Below are 21,898 nucleotides of genomic sequence, written 5' to 3'. Positions count from 1 at the left end.
GCTGAAGAGATTTTTCCTTGATTTCCCCACCAAGACTTTAGCGTTTTACCTACATCCAGTAATTTTCATAAGCACCTGACACCTTTTCCTCCCCCCTCCCCACCTTTTTCCAATGTGCTGGCAATTCTCCTCCTTACCTCTAAATCTCATCATTTTAAAAATGTAATTACATTACATAGCAACGTGGTAACATAGTAGATGACGGCAGAAAAAGACCCGCACGGTCCATCCAGTCTGCCCAACAAGATAAACTCATATGTGCTACTTTTTGTGTATACCTGACCTTGATTTGTATCTGCCATTTTCAGGGCACAGACTGTAGAAGTCTTGCCCAGCACTAGCCCCGCCTCCCAACCACCAGCCCCGCCTCCCCCCCACCGGCTCTGCCACCCAATCTCGGCTAAGCTCCTTCTGAACAGGATTCCTTTATGTTTATCGCACGCATGTTTGAACTCCGTTACTGTTTTCATCTCCACCACCTCCCGCGGGAGGGCGTCCCAAGCATCCACCACTCTCTCCGTGAAAAAAAGAGTTCATAAACCATACTGAAGTGAAACCAAGAGTGTGGAAAAGTAAACAACCCATAAAATTAACAGTACACAAAAAGCCATTAGCATAAGGAGCAAAGGAAAACTAACTGACTTTGCCAGAGAACTTAGTGTCCAAGGTACCTTGGCATCTTCAGCTGAAAACTCATTTTCTTGGTTTTCACTGTCTTCATGAACGCTTATTTCATTGCCCATCGTCACTGTGCTATAAATTTGAACAAAACAAAACAAAACACAATTGCAAGTTATTAATAATAAAGCTGAAATGGGATGACTAAAGAAGCAGTGATTTTTTTAGATTGATATGTATGAATTGGTCTTGAGTGTTTGCGTCTTTCCTATTAAATAATTGGGGTTCTTTTCTATAAATTGAAACTGCTGTGATCTGTTTAAAACCTAGTGGTATAGAAAATGTTAATAAACCATAAGCCATGAAAACCATATCTGTTCCAGCAGTTAGAACTGCATAGAATTGAAATAGGCAATGCAGTGAGTTCTCTTAAAGGATGAGGAGGTTGAAATTGTTACAGAAAAAAAAAAGCCAGATATTGCTGCTATTAATAGTCTCAGGGCCAGGACTATCAGCTAAAAATGTGCACTCTTTAGAAAATAGTGTGTCTTCATTACAAGTAGTGCACACTCCTTGCAAAGTGTGCATGCTATTTTCAAAAAGGGTGCACTCATAACAGTGACCCCCCAAATGAAAATGAAGACTAACCAAAAAAAAAAAACTCCAAAATGAACAATGCTTTACTCCTGCCCCTGGCCTGTCCACCTGCATCTCCACCTCCTCCACAGTTTCATTTCTTTTTTGTCTACAAATTAAGGGGCCCTTTTACCAAGCTACGGGTAAAAGGACCCTGTGCTAGTGTCAGTGGCCATTTTTTCCCGAGTGCCAGGGCCCTTTTTACCGCAGCGGGTAAAAAAGCCCCCAACACACATGGCCATGTGGTAAGAGAACACTAACCGTATGGCCATGCGGCAGGGAGCCCTTACTGCCACCCAATGAGGTGGCGATAAGGGTCCTGCGCTATCCCAGCGGTAACTGAGCAGTGTGCGGCTATGCCAGAATACCACCGTTCCTGGGGGTTTCCTTTTTCCCAGGAAATGGCATATGCTTGGGGCGGGACTACCACCGGCCCAACGCAGCCGCCACTTTTTATCATAGCTTAGTACAAGAGCCTCCAAATGCATTACACCAGCTGGCTCACAGTTATCCATTTGCTTACTCATACCTTCAAAAAATCTAATAAATTAGTAGGGCAAGACTTAACCTTTGCTGAACCTATGTTGACTCATTCCCATCTAGTATAGCTTCAATCATTTTTCCCAGTACAGACGATAGGCTTACTGGTCTGTAGTTTCCTGGATCATAAGTACATGTGCATAAGTATTGCCATACTGGGAAAGGCCAAAGGTCCATCGAGCCCAGCATCCTGTTTCCAACAGTGGCCAATCCAGGTCACAAATACCCGGCAAGATCCCAAAAATGTACAAAACATTTTATACTGCTTATCCCAGAAATAGAGGATTTTCCCAAAGTCCATTTAATAACGGTCTATGGACTTTTCCTTTAGGAAGCCATCCAAACCTTTTTTAAACTCCGATAAGCTAACCGCCTTTACCACATTCTCTGGCAACGAATTCCAGCATTTAATTACACGTTGAGTGAAGAAAAATTTTCTCAGATTCCCCTGGAGTCCTTTTTTACCAATTGCCATTCTGTTGGTCACCCTCTAATTCTCAGGTATCATGATTTTTGTAAATGATAGGCTACCGATTACTTGTGAGAGTTAGCAATTTAATGTTTCAGCTCTTTTTAGACTGAGATGAACATTATCCGCTCCTGTATATGTGACCCACTGAGCCAGGGTCGACGAGAGGGGGCGAGGGGGGGGGGGGGAAATTCCCTGGATCCAGGCCTCCAAAGGAGGCCCAGCGCTGGGATCTCTATCTCCTGCTTCTGACGGGACCTGGATGATTGCATCCCGACAGTAGCAGGAGAGAGAAAACTCCGGCGCTGGGCCCCCCTTGGAGGCTGGGGAGGATCTGGAGGAGCAGACACAGACCTTGGGCCAGGGCCTCTGGTTTTGCTGGCGGGGGTCCCCCCCCAGGCCCGCCAGCAGAAGGGGTCTTCCTCCAGCACTGCTCTTCATTCTGCCACATTGCCTGCCAAGCAGCTGCTTTTCCCCTCAGGCCACACAAGCATGCACGATGTGAGAGAAAAAGCAGCTGCAGGGACAGGCCATGCGACAGAGTGAAGAGCAGCGCTGGAGGATGACCTCTTCTGCTGGTGGGGCCTCGGGATCCCCCCTAGCCAAGGTATTTCCACTGCAGTTGCGGCAGGGGGACGGCAACGATCCTCCTGGGGGGGGGAGGCATGGCAGCAGTGATGATCCTGGGTGGGGGTGGGGGGGGGCGACAGTGGTGACGATCCTGTGGGGGGTGGTGGCTCTGCCTCAGGCCCAGCTCAGTCTTTCAGTGGCCCTGCACTGAGCAGAAAAGTACCAAAAGTGGGGCATATGACTTATTTATGCTATAAGATAGAGGGATATCAACTGCTTAATCCTGCAAAAATGCAGCCTCTTTAAAAAAATGAGAAATCTGTATCAATAAAAAAGTCATTAACCACAGAAATCACATACCCCATTTGTGGTGCTTGCAGTTTTTAGGCTGTAGAAAATGAAAAACATCAAAGCTGTAAAACAAATGACATAGTCCCTTTCTACTGACCCTATAGTACACAAAGCTTTCAAAAATGAAAGTTGCTCCTCCAGACTTTTATAGCTTTTCACTCAGTGGGTCACATAAATTTTGCATATTTATTTAAATTTAGCTCATACCTTTCCAATAGTAGCTCAAGGCAAGTTACATTTAGGTGCAGTAGGTATTTCCTTGCCCTTGAGGGATCACAGTCTATGTTTGTACCTGAGGCAATGGAGGGGTTAAGTGGCTTGCCAAGGACACAAGGATTTTAATGCTGGATTCCCTGATTCTCAGCCCACTGCTCTAAGCCATAGGCTACTCCTCGACTACTGGCTGTGTTTTAGTTTGTCAGTTTGATCTATGACACTTTTAAAGTTCCACAGACTATTATAGAAATCTAGATAAATCAGTGATGATTAAGAAGCTTCCAGGCACCTCAAGACTAATTTAAAATGATAACGTTGTGTCCATACCATTAGCAGCAGAAAAATGTGGAAGAGTAGTGTTCCAGGATACTAGTCCTAAAAAAGGAATCCAAAGCTTCTAAAAGGTTCTTTATTCTCAAACCATGTATAAAACCCATATACAGTCTTGACACACCAAAGGCATATACGAACCAGACCCTACATGGGCCGAGTTTCGGTGTAAAGCCTTCTTCAGGGGTCTCTCAATAGCATGTAAGGATAACAAATGAACAGTGGCGTACCGAGGGCGGGGCGGTGAGGGCGGTCTGCCCCGGGTGCACACTGCAGGAGGGGTGCAGGGAGCATCCGCGTGGATGTTGGCTCCCCCAGTTCCCTGCTCCCTCTGCTGTTACTTCCTGTTCCGGGGCAGAGGAAGCAGGGAACTGGGGGAGCCAACAGGCATGCGGCTGCTCCCAGTACCCCAGCAGGTAAGAAGAATGCACTCGGGGGGGGGGGCTTGGAGGTGATATGCTGGGGGCGGGACGATGATGCGCCAGGGGGACGCTGCACCTGGGGGGGTGTCATGACGCACCTGGGGGGGGGACCCAGGGGGATGGAGAATGCTGAACCTGAGAGAGGGGGGTGCAAAGCGGTGAACCGCCCCGGGAGGCAACTGACCAAGGAACGCCACTGCAAATGAAGCAGGAGAAAAATGCTCCAACACCAAAAAATAAAACTTTATTGATGATGTGATAAGGATAAAGAAAATCTGTGGACACGGATGAAAACCTGATGTGTTCTAGGGTGAAGCAAAAGCCGTCAATAACAAATGGTCATGAAAAACATACCATTAGCACCAGTGGCGTAGCCACAGGTGGGCCTGGGTGGGCTAAGGCCCACCCACTTAGGGCTCAGGCCCACCCAACAGTAGCAGACATTTAGCGGTAGCTGGTGGGGATCCAAAGCTCCGTCAGCTGAAGACTTCCACCTAATGGTAACAAAAACGCTACTCTCAACAATACCGGAACCTGCGCATGCTCAGTTTTCAGCGCATGCCTTCTGCAGACTGCCAAGGTGGAAAGAAGCATTTTCCTGCTAGCTTAGATATTTTTTTGGTGGTGGTGGGATGGAGAAAACTTGGTGCCCACCCACTTCTTGCCTAGGCCCACCCAAAATCTGTTGTCTGATTAGCACATGCAGGCAATTGGCACAGAAACTTGGACCCTAGCCTTGTCTTTGATCACTGAAAAGCTTTCGCCCCGGACAAAAAGAAAGGGTCAGCGTAGGAGTTATTTCTTTCCATAATTCAGTGGAAAATGGCTCCTTTAGCTTGTGTTCGTAACTGTGCTATTTTGCATCTGTGAAAGCAGGCTCATGCCCTGAGGCTCAAAACTCTGGTGCTGTTCAGAACAGCACCGGAAAATACTTCCGGAACAGCGCTGAAAAAGAACCTCCCAATGCTCAACCCTAATAACTCTTCTTCTCTCAATTCTATTATGTGTCTGTAACACATACATCTCATTCTCCACCACATCACTCTGTATTTGTTTCATCACCGGAGGCAGCTTACGCCTCACGGTAATATGTAAGCCACATTGAGCCTGCAAATAGGTGGGAAAATGTGGGGTACAAATGCAATAAATAAATAAATAAATAAATAATGGTATGCAAATTATATGCATGCTGTTAGTGCTGAATATTGGAAAGTAAAGGAGAGGGAACGTGCCTGGCATGTGTGCACAAGAGCTGTGCAGTAAGCACACTCTTGTGCGCATGTCTAGTCAGACTGCGGAGCCCTTGCAGGCAGGGCTGCCGAGAGGGGTGGCAGAGGGGACAAAATTCCCTGGGCCCGGGCCTCCAAGGGGGGACCGGCGCCGCAGTCCCCTCCACCCGCTCACCTCCGTCACCACCAGGCCGGGCCCCCATGAATTCAAATCATAGCGCGCTCATCTCAACCTCGCTCCGTGTGAAAGAAGCGCAGCAGCGGCAGTCTACAGATCGCCTCACTTTGGCCCTTCCCTCCCTGTGTTCCGCTCTCGTCTGACGTAACTTGCGCAAGGGTGGGACACAAGGAGGGAAGGCCCGAAGGGAGGCGATCTGCAGACTGCTGCTGCTGCGCTTCTTTCACACAGAGCGAGGTTGAGGTGAGGCGCTATGATTTGAATTCAGGGGGGCCTGGCCCAGTGGTGGACGGAGGGGGGCGGTGGCCTTGCCCCGGGCCCAGCCCAGTCTCTCGGCGGCCCTGCATGCAGGCACTTCTCCCCCCGCAGCACAGCACTAGCCCAGCTGAACCAGAATTACTTTGCAGTTTGGAGAACAAGAATTGTTTGAAGTTTGCTGCTGCCTGTTTAGCAACGAGCCAAGCTTGGCGTGAACGCTTGCAAAGCAAACAGTCAAGTCAGTCCTGCCTCTGGCTTGGCATTATTTTTGCAGTGGTAAGGCAGCTTTGTTTTTGTGTGCTGTTCTCTGAGCATTGTGAGGGGGGGGAGGGAGGATAGGAAATGACCTCATTTGACCACATTAGCATGCTATTTGCATTCATGTATGGCGTGCTCATTGTTCCCCACGCTAGAGCCCTCTGAACATTCTGCATTAATGGCCTCTAGCGCCCACATTGTAACATAGTAAATGACGGCAGATAAAGACCTGAACGGTCTATCCAGTCTGCCCAACAAGATAAACTCATTTTACATGGTATGTGATACTTTAAATGTATACCCAAGTTTGAGTTGTCCTTGCCTTTCTCAGGGCACAGACCGTAAAAGTCTGCCCAGCGCTGTTTCTGTACTAAATGTTCTGGAGCTGATGTCGAAGCCCCTTAAAATTTACACTCAAGCCCATCCATATCTATTCAGCAATGATCAGGGCGCAGACTGTAGAAGTCTGCTCAGCACTGGTTTTACTCTCCGATTACCGTCGTTGCCACATAATTTCCGCTAAGATTCTGTAGATCCATTCCTTCTAAACAGGATTCCTTTGTGTTTAACCCACGCATGTTTGAATTCCATAACCGTTTTCATCTCCACCACCTCCCGCGGGAGGGCATTCCATGTATCTACCACATTTGCTTCTGAGTATTGGAGCCTCAAGATCCCACGATAAACAGAAATAGATATAGTGGTGCTAAAACTAACGACATATTAGAGTTACCAGCACAGTTTGCCCTCCTTTGGCACTCCATCCCAGAAACTGGCTACCTGAATGCCATCTACTCCTAGTCCTGTAAGTACCATATCCAGGCCTTAATGGTTAAAAAGAAGCTAAAAGGATCAGCTGCAAAGGACAGGAATTTAAATCAAGCATGAACATTTTTTAAAAATCACTTTCACTAATGTGTATGGAATAAACCAAGACTTTCAAATACTTTTATATCAGGAGAAAAGGACCTCATATGGCCAGGCGCATAGACTTCAACAACCAAACAGCTTCCAATGAGTCAGCTTGGAAGTTGTTTAGCTGTTAAAGTCTATGCACCTGACCATATGAGGTCCTTTTCTCCTGATATAAAAGTATTTGAAAGTCTTGGTTTATTCCATACACATTAGTGAGTAGTGATACTCGTTGTTTTATAATGAAATTGAAGTACCATCTTCTTTGAGTTGCGTCGTTTAAAAATACCATCTTGGAAGACCAGATCAGACGTATTCCATATATTAATAAAGGGAAAGGGAAATGGGACTTGATATGCCGCCTTTCTGAGGATTTTGCAACTATATTCAAAGCGGTTTACATATATTCAGGTACTTATTTTGTACCAGGGGCAATGGAGGGTTAAGTGACTTGCCCAGAGTCACAAGGAGCTGCAGTGGGAATTAAACTCAGTTCCCCAGGATCAAAGTCTACTGCACTAACCACTAGGCTACCCCTCCACAATAAATGTGGAAAGAAGAGCAAACGACAGCCAACACGGTTGAAAGGAGAATTGAAAGAGGATATTAGAGCCAAAAGAACATTTTTCAAAAAATGGAAAAAGGATCGAAATGAAGAAAAGAAGAAACAACATAAGCACTGGCAAGTTAGATGCAAAGCAGAATATGAAGAGAAACTTGCCATAGAAGTAAAACTCATAGTAATAATTTTATCAGGTACATCAGAAGCATAAAGCCTGTGAGAGAATCCGTGGGATCATTAGATCATCAAGGAGCAAAAGAGACATAATGGAGACACTGAATGAATTCTTTGCTTCGGACTCTACTGAAGAAGATGTAAGAGATCCACCTGTACCAGAAATGGTTTTCAAGGGTGACGATGTGGAGTGAACCTGGAAGACGTAATAAGCCAAATGGACAAATTGAGAATAGCAAATCACTGGGACCAGATGGTGTGCTCCAGAGGGTACTGAAGAAACTCAAACATGAAATTGCTGATCTTCTGTTAGTGATCTGTAAACCTGTCGTTAAAATTGTCTGTTGTCCCTGAAGATTGGAGGGTGGCCAATGTAATGCCAATGTTTAAAAAGGATTCCAGGGTTGATCCGGGAGATTACAGATCGGTAAGCCTGACTTCAGTGCCGGGCAAAATAATGGAAACTATTATAAAGCATATAGATAAACATGGTTTAATGAGTCAGAGACAGCATGGTTTCAGCCAAGGGAAGTCATGCCTCACCAATTTGCTTCATTTCTTTGAAAGCGTGAATAAATATGTGGATAAAGGTGAGCCAGTTGATGTAGTATATCTAGATTTTCAGAAAGCTTTTGACAAATTCCCTCTTAAGAAATTCCTGGGAAAATTAAAAAGCCATGGGATAGGAGGTAATGTTCTATTGTGGATTAGGAACTGGTTAAAAGATTTAAAAGCACAAAACAAAACAGAGGGTAGGGTTAAATGACCATGTTTATCAATAGAGGAGGGTGAATAGTGGAGTGCCACAAGGATCTGTACTGGGACCAGTGCTATTTAACATATTTATAAATGATCTGGAAATCAGAACGACAAGTGAGGTGATCAAATTTGCAGATGACACAAAACTATTCAAAAGTTGTTAAAACACATGCGAACTGTGAAGCTAGGGTCCACCTTAGAAGTCTGCACCCAAGAAAAAGATCTAGGTGTCATCATAGATAATATGCTGAAATCTTCTACCTAGTGTGTGGCGGTGGCCCAAAAAAAGCAAACAGGATGCTAGGCTTTATCAGGAAAGGGAAGCAAAATAAGATGAAGAATATTATAATGCCTCTGTATTGTTCCATGGTGCTACTATTTGGGATTCTGCCAGGTACGTGTGACCCCGATTGGCCAGTGTTGGAAAAAGGATACTGGGATAGATGGGCCATTGGTCTGACCCAATATAGCTATTCTTATATTCTTATGTTCACCAAGTGCAACCCATTCCTTACTCCTGCAAGTTCCAGATCAGGGCATATAGTAACATAGTAGATGACGGCAGAAAAAGACCTGCATGGTCCATCCAGTCTGCCCAACAAGATAAACTCATGTGTATACCTTACCTTGATTTGTACTTGCCTTTTTCAGGGCACAGACCGTACAAGTCTGCCCAGCAGTATTTCCCGCCTCCCAACCACCAGTCCCGCCTCCCATCACCGGCTCTGGCACAGACCATATAAGTCTGCCCTCCACTATCCTCGCCTCCCAACCACCAACCTCTCTTCCCCCACCTGCTCCGCCACCCAATTTCGGCTAAGCTTCTGAGGATCCATTCCTGCTGCACAGGATTCCTTTATGCACATCCCAATCATGTTTGAATTCCGTTACCGTTTTCATCTCCACCACCTCCCGCGCGAGGGCATTCCAAGCATCCACCACCCTCTCCGTGAAGAAATACTTCCTGACATCTTTTTTGAGTCTGCCCCCCTTCAATCTCATTTCATGTCCTCTCGTTCTACCGCCTTCCCATCTCCGGAAATGTACCCAAATGCTATCCACTCCTCACTCCTGCATGTTCCAGGCCAAGGGCTCTGCCTACTCAAGTGCAATCCACTCCTTACTTCTGTAAGTTCCAGATCTTGACTTCTGTCTGATTTGTATTATGTATGCATTTTTGTAAGCTGCCTAGACCATTATTAAATGGACTTGGGGAAAATCCACTATTTCTGGGATAAGCAGTATAAAATGTTTTCTACTTTTTGGGGGATCTTGCCAGGTATTTGTGACCTGGATTGGCCACTGTTGGAAACAGGATGCTGGGCTTGATGGACCTTTGGTCTTTCCCAGTATGGCAATACTTATGTACTTACATAAGAAATTTTAAATAAATAAATAAGTGCAGCTCTTGACATCCGGGTTTTTTCTAGCTCCTGGCTGACTCAGCCTAAATGCCTACATCTGAGGTTCAATCCTGCTTCAAACCCAATAAGTATATTAGGGGACCCTTTTACTAAGCTGCACTAAGTGGCCAGCGCTGGTCTTTCCTGAATACTGAGACCATTTTTAGCGCAACAGTAAAATAGCCAATTTTCCATTATTCCCCACATGCTGATTTTCCCATTAGTGTGTGGTCATAAGCACATACTGATACCTGTTTTTTTTTACATTTGTACCCCATGCTTTCCCACTCATGGCAGGCTCAATGCAGCTTACATGGGGCAATGGAGTCACAAGGAGCTGCCTGTGGCGGGAATTGAACTCAGTGCTTCAGTTCCCCAGGACCAAAGTCCACCACCCTAACCACTAGGCCACTCCTCCACTTTCTATGCAGTAAGGGCTCACACGTTAAACACACACTACTTGGTTTTTGACCTGCAGTAAGCATGTGTTAGACAGGGGCGTAGCCAGACTTCGGCGGGAGGGGGGTTCAGAGCCCGAGGTGAAGGGGCACATTTTAGCCCCCCCCCCCGGCACCAACAACCCCCCTGCCATTGCCACCCCCCCCCCTGCCGCTGCCACCACCACCAACTTTGACCCCCCCCTGCCGACGACCCTCTCGACCCCCCTCCCGCCGCCAACCCGCCGTCGCCCATCTTTGCTGGCGGGGGACCCCAATCCCCGCCAGCCGAGGTCCTCTTCTTCCTTCGTTCTGTTTCTGAGTCTGACGTGCAGGACGTCAGACTCACAGAAACAGAACGAAGGAAGAAGAGGACCTCGGCTGGTGGGGGTTGGGTCCCCCGCTAGCAAAGGTAGGCGACGGCGATGGAGGGTTGGCGGCAGGAGGGGGGTCGAGAGGGTTGTCAGCAGGGGGTCCAGGGCCAAATCTACAGGGGTCCAGGCCCCCATGGCCGCACGTAGCTACACCCCTGGTGTTAGAGCTTACTGAAGCTTAGCAAAGTGGCCGCTAGGTTTGCAGATCAAGAAGATGTGTAACAGCAATGAATCTACAGTGAATCTGTTTCATTCTCAATATATATTTTTGATTAAAAAAATATTTCTTTCTGTGTCCAGAATTAAAAATACAGGGACAACATTGAGCCAGCATGGTCACTGGATTAATTTAAATGCCAGTGTTAGCATTTAATATTATTCATACATTCAGTGCCATAAGGACCTAGAGAAGCTAGAGGAATGAACCGATATTTGGCAACTAAGGTTTAATCCCAAAAAATGCAGGGTCATGCACTTGGGTCGCAAAAATCCGAGGGAATGGTACAGTATAGGGGGTGTAGTGCTTCAGTGTGCGAAAGAAGAGCGAGACTTGGGGGTGATTCTGTCTGACAAACTTAAAGCTTTCAAACAGGTAGAAAAAGCGACGGCCAAAGCCAGAAGGATGCTTGGGTGCATAAAGAGAGGCATGACCAGCAGGAAAAAGGAGGTGATAGTGCCGTTGTATAAGTCTCTGGTGAGGCCTCATTTGGAGTACTGCGTGCAGTTCTGGAGACTGCACCTACGGAAAGATATAAACAGGATGGAGTCGGTCCAGAGGGCGGCTACGAAATTAGTAAGCGGTCTTGAATGCAAAAATTATAGGGACAGGCTTATGAACCTCAACATGTATACACTGGAAGAGAGGAGGGAGAGAGGAGACATGATAGAAACGTTTACATATCTCAAGGGCATTTATGAACAGGAAGAGAGCCTTTTTCAAACGGAGAGCTCTGGAATGAGGGGGCATATGACAAAGATAAGAGGGAATAGGCTTAGGAGTAACCTAAGGAAGTATTATTTCACAGAAAGGGTGGTGGAGGCATGGAATAGCCTCCCGGTGGAGGTGGTGGAGTCGAGGACTGTTCCAGAATTTAAAAAGGCATGGGATAAGCATGTGGGATCGCTTAGGAACAGGAAGAATTTGGGGTTACAGAGGATGGGCACTGGATGGGTCATATGGCCTTTATCTGCCGTCGTGTTCTATGTTCCTATAATACTAAATGGATAGCTCATCCAAACACTGGCTGAATATCACTGCTCTGTAAGGAGTCCTTTTACAAAGCATCAGTAAGCCCACCGCATGGCAATCCGGAACTACAGCCGGCCCAACGTGGGTTCCGGCAGAAGTTTCACCCCCCCAGTGCATGGCATTTCTGCCTGCTAGTTGAAATATTTGCAAAATATTTCTGCAGGGGGTTACCCAGGTAGTGCCATGCACTGGCCAGTTACCACCAGATTAGCGTGGGAGCCATTACCCCCCCATCATGGCCATGCCGTAACTGCAGTCTTACCGCATGGCCATTTCTTTTTTTGGTCTTCGTACTCGCTGTGGTTAAAAGGGCCTCATCGTGTGGCAAAATCAGCCAATGCCGCTAGCGCAGGGTCCCTTTTATCGCAGCTTACTAAAAGGACCCCTAAGTCATTTTTAGAGCCGCCTCCATCCTGCCCCTGAGCTGGCCCACAATTATATGGATAGTGTCTGATCTTTTGATGATTTAGATGGCTCAATACTAACCATATTACTCTATCAATAAGAGAATTATTTGTTGGTAACTTGGTGACCAGCGTATAACTCCCTTTGAAAATTGCCCAGCTGTTAACAAGCAAAGAATCACTGCCAAACTCTTTTCAGAAACAAACTGAAAAATGTTTCTGTTTTCCTTTCAATAAAATCTCCTGCGAGGCTATAAAAGTATTATCATTATTAAGAAATTAAGTCAAATCCGATATTTGATGTTTTTGCATTTCCCAGACTTGGTCAGTGTTTTCTCAAACATACAATCTTTTAAAAAAATTATTATTTGGATGATGGGGTTTCCTACCCCCCCCCCTACCCCCATATTTTACAATCCCTCTCCTATTGTATTCAAATCACTCCTCTGATAGTCCTTTTACCAGAGCTTATTATTTTCTTATTAATATTTTCTATGACTGTGTTTCTGTTAACAAGTGAATGACTTGTAAAGAGATGTAAAAACTACTATAAATAAATAATAATAATAATAATTAAAAAAAAAGAAATAGGAGAAAATATTTTTTTACTTAATGCATAGTGAAGCTCTGCAGCTCCTTGTGACTCTGGGCAAGTCACTTAACCCTCCATTGCCCCATGTAAGCCGCATTGAGCCTGCCATGAGTGGGAAAGCGCAGGGTACAAATGTAACAAAAATAAAATAGATACTATTGGAGATTCTACATGGAATGTTGCTACTATTGGAGATTCTACATGGAATGTTGCTATTCCACTAGCAACATTCCATGTAGAAGCCTGCGCGGCCACAATGGTGGAATAGCAACATTCCATGTAGAATCTCAAACAGTAGCAACAGTGGAGGAGTGGCCTAGTGGTTAGGGTGGTGGACTTTGGTGCTGAGGAGCTGAGTTCAATTCCCACTTCAGGCACAGGCCGCTCCTTGTGACTCTGGGCAAGTCACTTAACCCTCCATTGCCCCATGTAAGCCACATTGAGCCTGCCATGAGTGGGAAAGTGTGGGGTACAAATGTAACAAAAAAATATATATATATATTTTTTTTTTAACTTAATGCATAGTGAAGCTCTGACATTCATTGCTGGATCAAGCGGTAAGAGAAGATAGCAGAGCTGGGTTTTAAAAAGGTTTCGACAATTTCCTGGAGGTGAAGTCCATAAACATTTATTAAGGTAGACATGGGAAAAGCTGCTGCTTATCCCTGGGAGTCAGCAGCATGGAATCTTGCTACTCTTTGGGTTTCTGTCAGGTACTTGTGACTTGGGTTGGCCACTGCTGGAAACAGAATATTGGGCTAGATAGACCGTGGTCTGACCCGGTATGAGAGTATACCCGCAAAAAATTGACACTTAGAAAACTAACCTCCTGTGTAAAATTGCTTGCAATTATCAGAACATGTGTACTTTTATGTGACCTGGGTTTATTTATAAATCAAAATACAAAGAAGGGGTCCCTAACTGGAATACGAAATCACATATATCGTACAGAGCAATTGGAATAAGGGTCTTCAAATAGTTAAAGTTTAATCAAATACACTCGTATAAAAGCATACACATTTCATAAGCATGTGGGTTGCCAATAGATGTAAACAATGTGAGTGGGAATTTAATGTCTGTCCACTGTTAGTCCATCAGACTATTGTTCACTCTGTATCAGACATCCACTGTCAATACATAGTGATTATGTCCATCATGAAAACTCAAGTGCTGCCTGAGCTGTGAATGCTAGTAAACATTTGAGAAGAGGCTCTTTTCATCTTTGATTTCAATTGTTTGATTTTTGTGGGTTCCTTCTATTTCTCACCGAATGATCATTGTTCAATTTAGCTTCTATAAAGCCCCTGAAGCAGGTGCTATGCAGAAACACATTGGGCATGAACATAAGAACATAAGGGTAGCCATCCTGGGTCAGACCAATGGTCCATCTAGCCCAGTATCCTGTTTTCCAAACAGTGGCCAAGACAGGTCACAAGTACCTGGCAGAAACCCAAATCGTGGCAACACTACATACTACAAACCCTAGGGCAAGCAGTTGCTTTCTATGTCTGCCTCAACAGCAGACTATGGACTTTTCCTCCAGGAACTTGTCCAAACCTTTTTAAAACCCAGATACGCTAACTGCTGTTACCACATCCTCCGGCAAAGAGTTGCAGAGCTTAACTACTTGTTGAGTGAAAAAAATATTTCTTCCTATTTGTTTTAAAAGTACTACTACTACTATTACTACTATTTAGCATTTCTATAGCGCTACAAGGCGTACGCAGTGCTGCACAAACAAAAGTATTTCCATGTAACTTCCTCGAGTGTCCCCTAGTCTTTGTACTTTTGGAACGAGTAAAAAAAATCTACTCGATCTACACCAGTCACGATTTTGTAGACCTCAATCATATCTCTCCTCATCCGTCTCTTTTCCAAGCTGTTGAGTGGACAATAAACTGAATTCCCATTTACATTCCCCCCAAATTCTATATATGGCTCCTTAAGTTGTGTGGCCAAATTGCACGTACAACTTAATATGATTAACAAACCAATCAGCGCCAATAATTGGTACTTAACAACCAATTAGTAGCACTAATTGGCTTTAATTAGAATTTACATGCACAACCTTTCAGGTCTATTCTTTAGCACAGTGCATGTAAATTCTAATGTGCACAGTCCAAACAGTGGCCATGGGCTTGGAAAGGGCGGGTTGTGGAATTCCTAAAAACTATGCAGCCAGTGCACCCAATCTGCGCCTAACTTAGGTGCAGGTATTTAGGCCTGGTTTTAGGTAGCCTAAATGGGTGCACCTAAATTTTAGGCTCAAGTATGCCTAACTTTAGACATAGTTTATAGAATAGAACTAAGCTCGTGGTTTTTTGGCACTGATTTTTCAGGTGCCATATATAGAATACTAGCCTTTGAGCCCGTAAAAACGGGCTATTATAGGAAGGGGGGGTTGAAAGGCCCGCCCCCACCGCCAAGTTCGCCGCTGCCCCCCCGAATTCGCGCCCCCCCCCTTCCACCCGGCCAGGCCCTCACTCCGCTATTGAAACAGCGAGGGTCCGGGAACGCAGCACTGAGCTCTGCTGAGCTGCCGACGTCGGCCTTCGTTCTTCTTCTCTGCCTGTCCCGCCCTCGTGTGACGTAACGTCGTCGAGGGCGGGACAGAGGCAGAGAAGAAGGAAGGGCGATGTCGGCAGCTCAGCAGAGCTCAGTGCTGCATTCCCGGACCCTCGCTGTTTCAATAGTGGAGCGAGGGCCCGACCGGGTAGAAGGTGGGTGGCGGCGGCGACTCGGGTGGGGGGAGCATTAGACAGCGGTGTCCCTCCCTCAGAAATGCGCAGTACAGACCCTCTCTGTTCCGCCCCCCGTCATCACGTTTTGACGCGGGGGCGGGGCAGAGAAGGTCTCTACTGCGCATTTGCGAGTGAGTACGACACTCGCCTTTTATATATATTGATGGCCCACTGTTTATATCTGTTGCCAACCCACATGCTTATGAAATGTATAAGATTTTATAAGTAATTTATGTGGGTGTGTTTGCTAAACTTTTATTATTTGAAGACCCTTATCCCAGTTGCTCTGTATGATATTCTGGGTTTATTTATGTATTTATTTTTATTTAATTAGAAAATATTTAGTTACCTTCAAGGCATGTTTTGGGTAGAGCACAGGTGGTGTCATTCTTTACATATCCACTATATAAAATACACATGTTTGTACACACTGTGCATTTGAACACTGACATCTGCTCCCGCGGTTTCAACTTAGGAAACAGGATGCTGGGCTTGATGAACCTTTGGTCTGTCCCGGTGTGGCAATACTTATATACCTCCATCTCAACGGGTGGTGATAAGGGATCCCCACTGAAATGGCCATACGTTAAGTGGCTCACTTACCGCATGGCCATTTCTTTTCAAAGATAAACCCCAGACTTTTAACCACCGTGGTTAAAGGGGGACTCAGCATACGTTGAAAACCTGCATTGATGCGAGTTCAGGCCCCATTTTACTACAGCTTTCTTTCAATATCATTTTGAGGGAGCGGCTGTTCCGCTTGCAGCCCACCTAGCTACGCTTTTGCCTCAATTTCAATTAGACCGGTGAGAATGATAAGTTTATTCGCCTTTCCATCTTTAAAGGGTTTAAAAAAAAAGGATTAAACTATTGGGGAATCTTCTTTCAGTTCAAGCAGCAAGACTAGATAAAGACAATGTTCTTAATATCTGCTAGGGATTACAAACATTTTAGAAATGTGATCAAAAACATATTTATTTAGAAAATTTCTACTAGGGGCAGATTATTATGCTCTGGTTAGACGTGGTTTGTTTTGCTGCACTTGTTTATTTTACTTTGTTATGATTACTATATGTTTTTTTTTTTCTTATCTCACTAGTTTATTTCATTTTGATCATTGTATTACCTGGCAATGACCAGTTTCTTCAGTTGTGATCTGCATAGAATCGCAAGGTGAACAGTAGAATATAAGACATTATGTTATGTGTCATTATAAAATAGCCCTTAACTAGTTTCCTACTTGCCTATTTAAACTAGGTGCCCCCTTAAAATTACCCTCTCACTGTATAAAGCAGAAGGAAGCACTAGTCAAGGTTTGAAAGAGAGAGATACATATATAGCTTGTACTTGATCAATAGAATCACCTGGAATTTACATTTTAAAAGGGATAAGGACTTTCCTTCACCTCCTCTAGTTGGGAAAGAGATGGTACATAAGCATTAAATCTAATGTAATCTGATGTATATATTTGTACGTAACTTTTGCAGAACTGATTTACTAAAAGATGCTTCTGTTTTAATGCATGTTGATTCTGGTAATGGACATTTCTAGTACATAGATGCTATCCCATATAATGAGACCTATGATAAATAACATGAATTAATGTGTGCTACCATGCAGTAATGCAGTAGAGTTTTGTTCTTTTGGGTTTTTTTTTTTTTTTAGTAAATCTAGTCCATGTTTATGCTGTGCTTTAAAAAATGTTAGGATATGATTACTGTTAAGACGCTGTGCACCATCTAATGTTTGGTAAAGGAGCTTCTAGTATTGTAATACACCTGATATTCAGCCCTGAATGTAAATATTAGCTCCAGTCACTAGTGAGGACTGGAAGACTCAAGGGGTGGTCACAACCTTAAAGGGTCTTTCGTCTTTAAGCCACGGATCCAGATCCTGGGTTAGTGGTGCCCACTGCATTCTTTCTAGCAAAACAGATGCTGGTACTGAAATGCCAGATCACCCTTCAGGGGTGGGGTGCTCCCTGAGGAACCCACCCCACAATAGCCAGGCCCCCTGCAACCAGTCATAGAATCTATGACAAGGCAGAATTAGTGTGTAGAGCCTGAGCTCTTTCATTAAAACTTGTGGACCATGGGTCAATTTTAGAAGGCAATGGAAAAGGTGTCGGTACTCAGTGCCCCCAAGTACCCCCTCAAAAAAAGCCCTGGTGGTGCCTATATAAAATGAGTTGGGGGTCTGAGCGACCACAGCAGAAGTGCTCATTCCGTGGCTTCTGTCAGATTCCTATGAATCTGTGACTTCTGCCATGTGCCACATCCCTCGCTTGCGGCATGGTGAAGATAAGAGAATAAGGTGGTAACCTAGTAGTGACGAGCTTCTTAACCCAGTCCTCCAGGCACACCCAGCCAGTTGGCTTTTCAGGATGTCCACAATGAATATGCATGAGAAAGATCTGCCTACCACGGAGGCAGTGAATGCAAATCTATCTCCTGCATGTTTAAAGTGGTATCCTGAGACCCTGACTGGCTGAGCGTGCCCCAAGGACTGGGCTGAGAAGCGCTGACCCTAGTGTATCCTGCTCTTACTGGGACAGACCAAGGACACACCCAGTCCAGAACCGCGTCTCTCCCAGTAGCGACTGTAAGCGCATGCAAGAAATATATTGGAATGAGGATAGACACCAGTGACTACGCATGAGAGGTAGTTTCATGTGCTGCCTCCAATTTACGTGAATCAGTCATTATTATTATTAACATTTGTATAGCGCTACCAGACGCACGCAGCGCTGAACACCTGACATAGAGAGAGAGAGAGTCCCTGCTCAATAGAGCTTACAATCTAAAAATAATACAGATAGACAAGACAATTAAGGGGCGAGGGAAGTACATGGTGAGAAGGAACAAGGGGGGAAGCAATTGAGTAGTAGCTAGGAGCCAAAAGCAGTGGTGAAAACATAGTAACATAGTAGATGACGGCAGAAAAAGACCTGCACGGTCCATCCAGTTTGCCCAACAAGATAACTCATATTTGCTGCTTTTTGTGTATACCCTACTTTGATTTGTACCTGTGCTCTTCAGGGCACAGACCGTATAAGTCTGCCCAGCACTATCCCCGCCTCCCAACCACCAGCTCCTCCTCCCAACTACCGGCTCTGGCACAGACCGTATAAGTCTGCCCAGCACTATCTTCACCTCCCAACCACCAGCCCTGCCTCCCAACCACTGGCTCTGGCACAGACCATACATGTCTGTCCAGCACTATCCCTGCCTCCCAACCACCAGTCCCGCTGCCCACCACCGGCTCTGGCACAGACCGTATAAGTCTGCCCAGCACTATCCTCACCTCCCAACCACCAGCCCTGCCTCCCAACCACTGGCTCTGGCACAGACCATACATGTCTGTCCAGCACTATCCCTGCCTCCCAACCACCAGTCCCGCTGCCCACCACCGGCTCTGGCACAGACCGTATAAGTCTGCCCAGCACTATCCCCGCCTCCCAACCACCAGCCCCGTCTCCCGATCTTGACTAAGCTCCTGAGGATCCATTCCTTCGGCACAGGATTCCTTTATGCTTATCCCATGCATGTTTGAAAAGGTGGGTTTTCAGCATAGATTTGAAAAGAGGTAGAGATGGAGCTAGATATATAGGTCCAGGAAGTCTAAGGTGCCGCGAGAGAAAAGAAACAAAGCCTGGAGTTAGCAGTGGATGAGAAGGGGGACGACAAGAGAGATTTGTCCAGTGAGCGGAGTTCACGGGGAGGAATGTAGGGAGAGATGAGAGTGGAGAGGTAATGGGGGGCTGCAGAATGCATACATTTAAAGGTCAGTAAGAGAAGTTTGAACTGTATGCGGAAGCGGACATGGAGCCCGTGAAGTGACTTGAGGAGCGGGCTAGTGTGGGTATAACCATTTTGGCGGAAAATAAGTGGCGCTGCAGAATTTTGGACAGACTGGAGAGGAGAGAGATGGCTGAGAGGAAGACCAGTGAGAAGCAAATTGCAATAGTCCAAGCGAGAGGTGACAAGGGTTTGGACAAGGGTTCTGGTAGTCATATATATTCATTTGTGGATATCTGGGATCCAGACCTGTTTCTGGCTCTAAAGGACTATAGCTGCTCCCCCTCCCCCCCCCCTCCCCCCCCCCCCCCCCCCCCCCCCCGGACCTCTCAGTATCCATCAACTATGAAAATATTTATCTTAGATGCTGAGTTACATCTAAAATGCAGCTGAAGGCAAAAGTCATAAGGAAGGAAAATGTAAAAAGGAAACTTGCTCTTGCAGTTCCAGAGTTCTGAAAATCAACACTCCTCATGTTTCTATATCAGGTTCTGTCCTCTGTCGAGAAAGCAGCTCAGCAATCTGCAACCACACCTTTCTATGCCACAGGGCTGCGAGCAAACACAAAAAATGCGGAAAAGAGGCCCTGTAAACAGCCTGCAGCTATTCTACAGGTATATCCGAAGCAGGCGAAAATTATAAAGATCTTTTACCCTAGGCAATTGTCAGGGACGAGTTCCAGGCAGCAGAAAGTGTCAGGAAACCTCTTGAAGATAATACAGTGCATGGGATGACACACTGGAAATAACTGAGCAGGTGTATTAAAAAGGCAGCAGGAACAGAGTAATTTGTCTGGGAATAAGAAACACCCTCTCATTTCTCTCAGCTATGCTGTCCTGGTCTGCCTGTGACCTACTAAGGGCAGGTGCCCAATGCTCAAACGTTTGGATGCTCTGAAGTGGACACATCCACAGAATATTAAATAAAAGTACTTAGTGAAAGCAACCCCCCCCCCCCCCTTTCCCCAGGCCACATCAAAGCTCAGACAAATCGTCACTCTTAGAAGCTGCAACAAATGAATCGAGAAAGCCCATGCTGCATATGACTGTCACTTTTCTCCTGCAAATTCCACTTGATTTTTCATTTTACAGTGCCTTTGCACTTCACGTATAGTATAGGCTAGCAAATTATTATTTAAAATACTTGAAAAGTTGTTATCAATGTTTCCCCAGTAAACAGTTTCTTATCTGCCCGAACTTCCGTATAATCATTTTCAGCATCAGAAATCTCTCCTCAAATCTCCTGACAGAGGCCTTTCTCGTTTTTAACTTAAAAGAGTTATTTATGATGTCACTGGCCGGCTGTGAAAAGAATAAAGAATCTTGTTCTTGCATTCTGAAAACAAGACTGCATCGCTTTTCATTTCCAGCTGGACACATCTGCAAGGAGCTGTCTGTAATACGAGAGCACACAGGCAATGCAACTGGACGAGGCTAGGAGTGCCACTTTTACATTCAGCTGTGCCTTACCTTGGGAACAGGTTTTGGGCAGTGATATCCTTGAAGTTGCAAGCTAGCTGTCGGTGAGGTGCAGGTGGCTTATGGCAGTCACCTCTCTGCCAGCTCTGGACTCTGCAGGTGAGGGTGTGGGTGTTGTCTCTCTTCTGCTGCTCCTGGGTGGAATTAGTGCATGATGGGTGGAGCATTCAACTCAGTCCTCACAGCTCTGAATGGAAACACTTTCATTTCAATACACTGCTGTTATCCAGAATTCTATTATTAAGAACTATTTCCGGGAAAACATAGATCCTGACACATTAATTCTCTGCGAACCTTCAGGGATTTATCTTGACATGTTGAGATGAATCATTTGTCCTAACCTTTGCACTGAGATTTTCCTGTATCCAGGGCAACCGACAGGGGAGCGGGGGGGGGGGGGGGGGGAAGATTCCTCCAGGCCCAGCATCCAAGGGGGGGGGGGGGGGGGCAGTGTCAGAGGCCCAGGTGAGATCCAGCATTTTTCCCTCCCTTCCAACCCCCTGGTCATCTACTTGCCTGGATTCATTGAATGGCAGGCAGCAGTGATCGGGGCTAACCAGCCTGGGGGCAGAGAGTCAACAAAATTGGCACTGAAAAAAGTGCTATTCTATAAGCTGCGCTTAAAGTTAGGCACGGTTTATAGAATAGTGCTTATGCCTGGGAATTGTGCCTAACTAGATGGCAGCCATTTTTTCTGTATGTGCAGGAGTAAACTTAGTGATGCATGCCTCTTCCCTGATGAAGACTTTCGAAACCTGGCCATGTTGGCGGAGGTTTGGCTTGGAAAAAATATCGCTGCTGAAAGTTTTATAAGCTAAGTACTAAATACTAAATAGTACTTGATAGTAGTTGTTTGATTTAACATATATAAGTAGATTTGGATATAAAACCATAAATAAAAGAAATAGTAAAAAAATATTGAATAGTATATTCGGGTTGAT

The 21,898-nt window shown here is 45.4% G+C and overlaps 1 protein-coding gene across 6 annotated transcripts in view; it reads right to left on the bottom strand.

Moving 5' to 3' along the window:
- The window catches only part of BCAS1 (breast carcinoma amplified sequence 1), a 114,894-nt gene extending 93,844 nt beyond the window's left edge, over positions 1 to 21,050 (bottom strand). For all 6 annotated transcript variants that reach the window (XM_030213136.1, XM_030213139.1, XM_030213137.1 and 3 more), the window contains exons 1-2: positions 20,949 to 21,050; positions 672 to 753 (exon numbers count right to left, since the gene is read on the bottom strand). In XM_030213136.1, coding sequence (XP_030068996.1) covers positions 672 to 743 — 72 coding nt within the window. In that variant the 5' untranslated portion in view covers positions 744 to 753; positions 20,949 to 21,050. The remainder of the gene's footprint in view (positions 1 to 671; positions 754 to 20,948) is intronic.
- Positions 21,051 to 21,898: the final 848 nt, after the last annotated feature.

Source organism: Microcaecilia unicolor, chromosome 8, assembly GCF_901765095.1.
Source record: "Microcaecilia unicolor chromosome 8, aMicUni1.1, whole genome shotgun sequence".
In the NCBI taxonomy this organism is placed as follows: Eukaryota; Metazoa; Chordata; class Amphibia; order Gymnophiona; family Siphonopidae; genus Microcaecilia; species Microcaecilia unicolor.
Note: the sequence above shows the minus strand (reverse complement) of the source record. Positions and strands in the feature narration are given on the sequence as shown.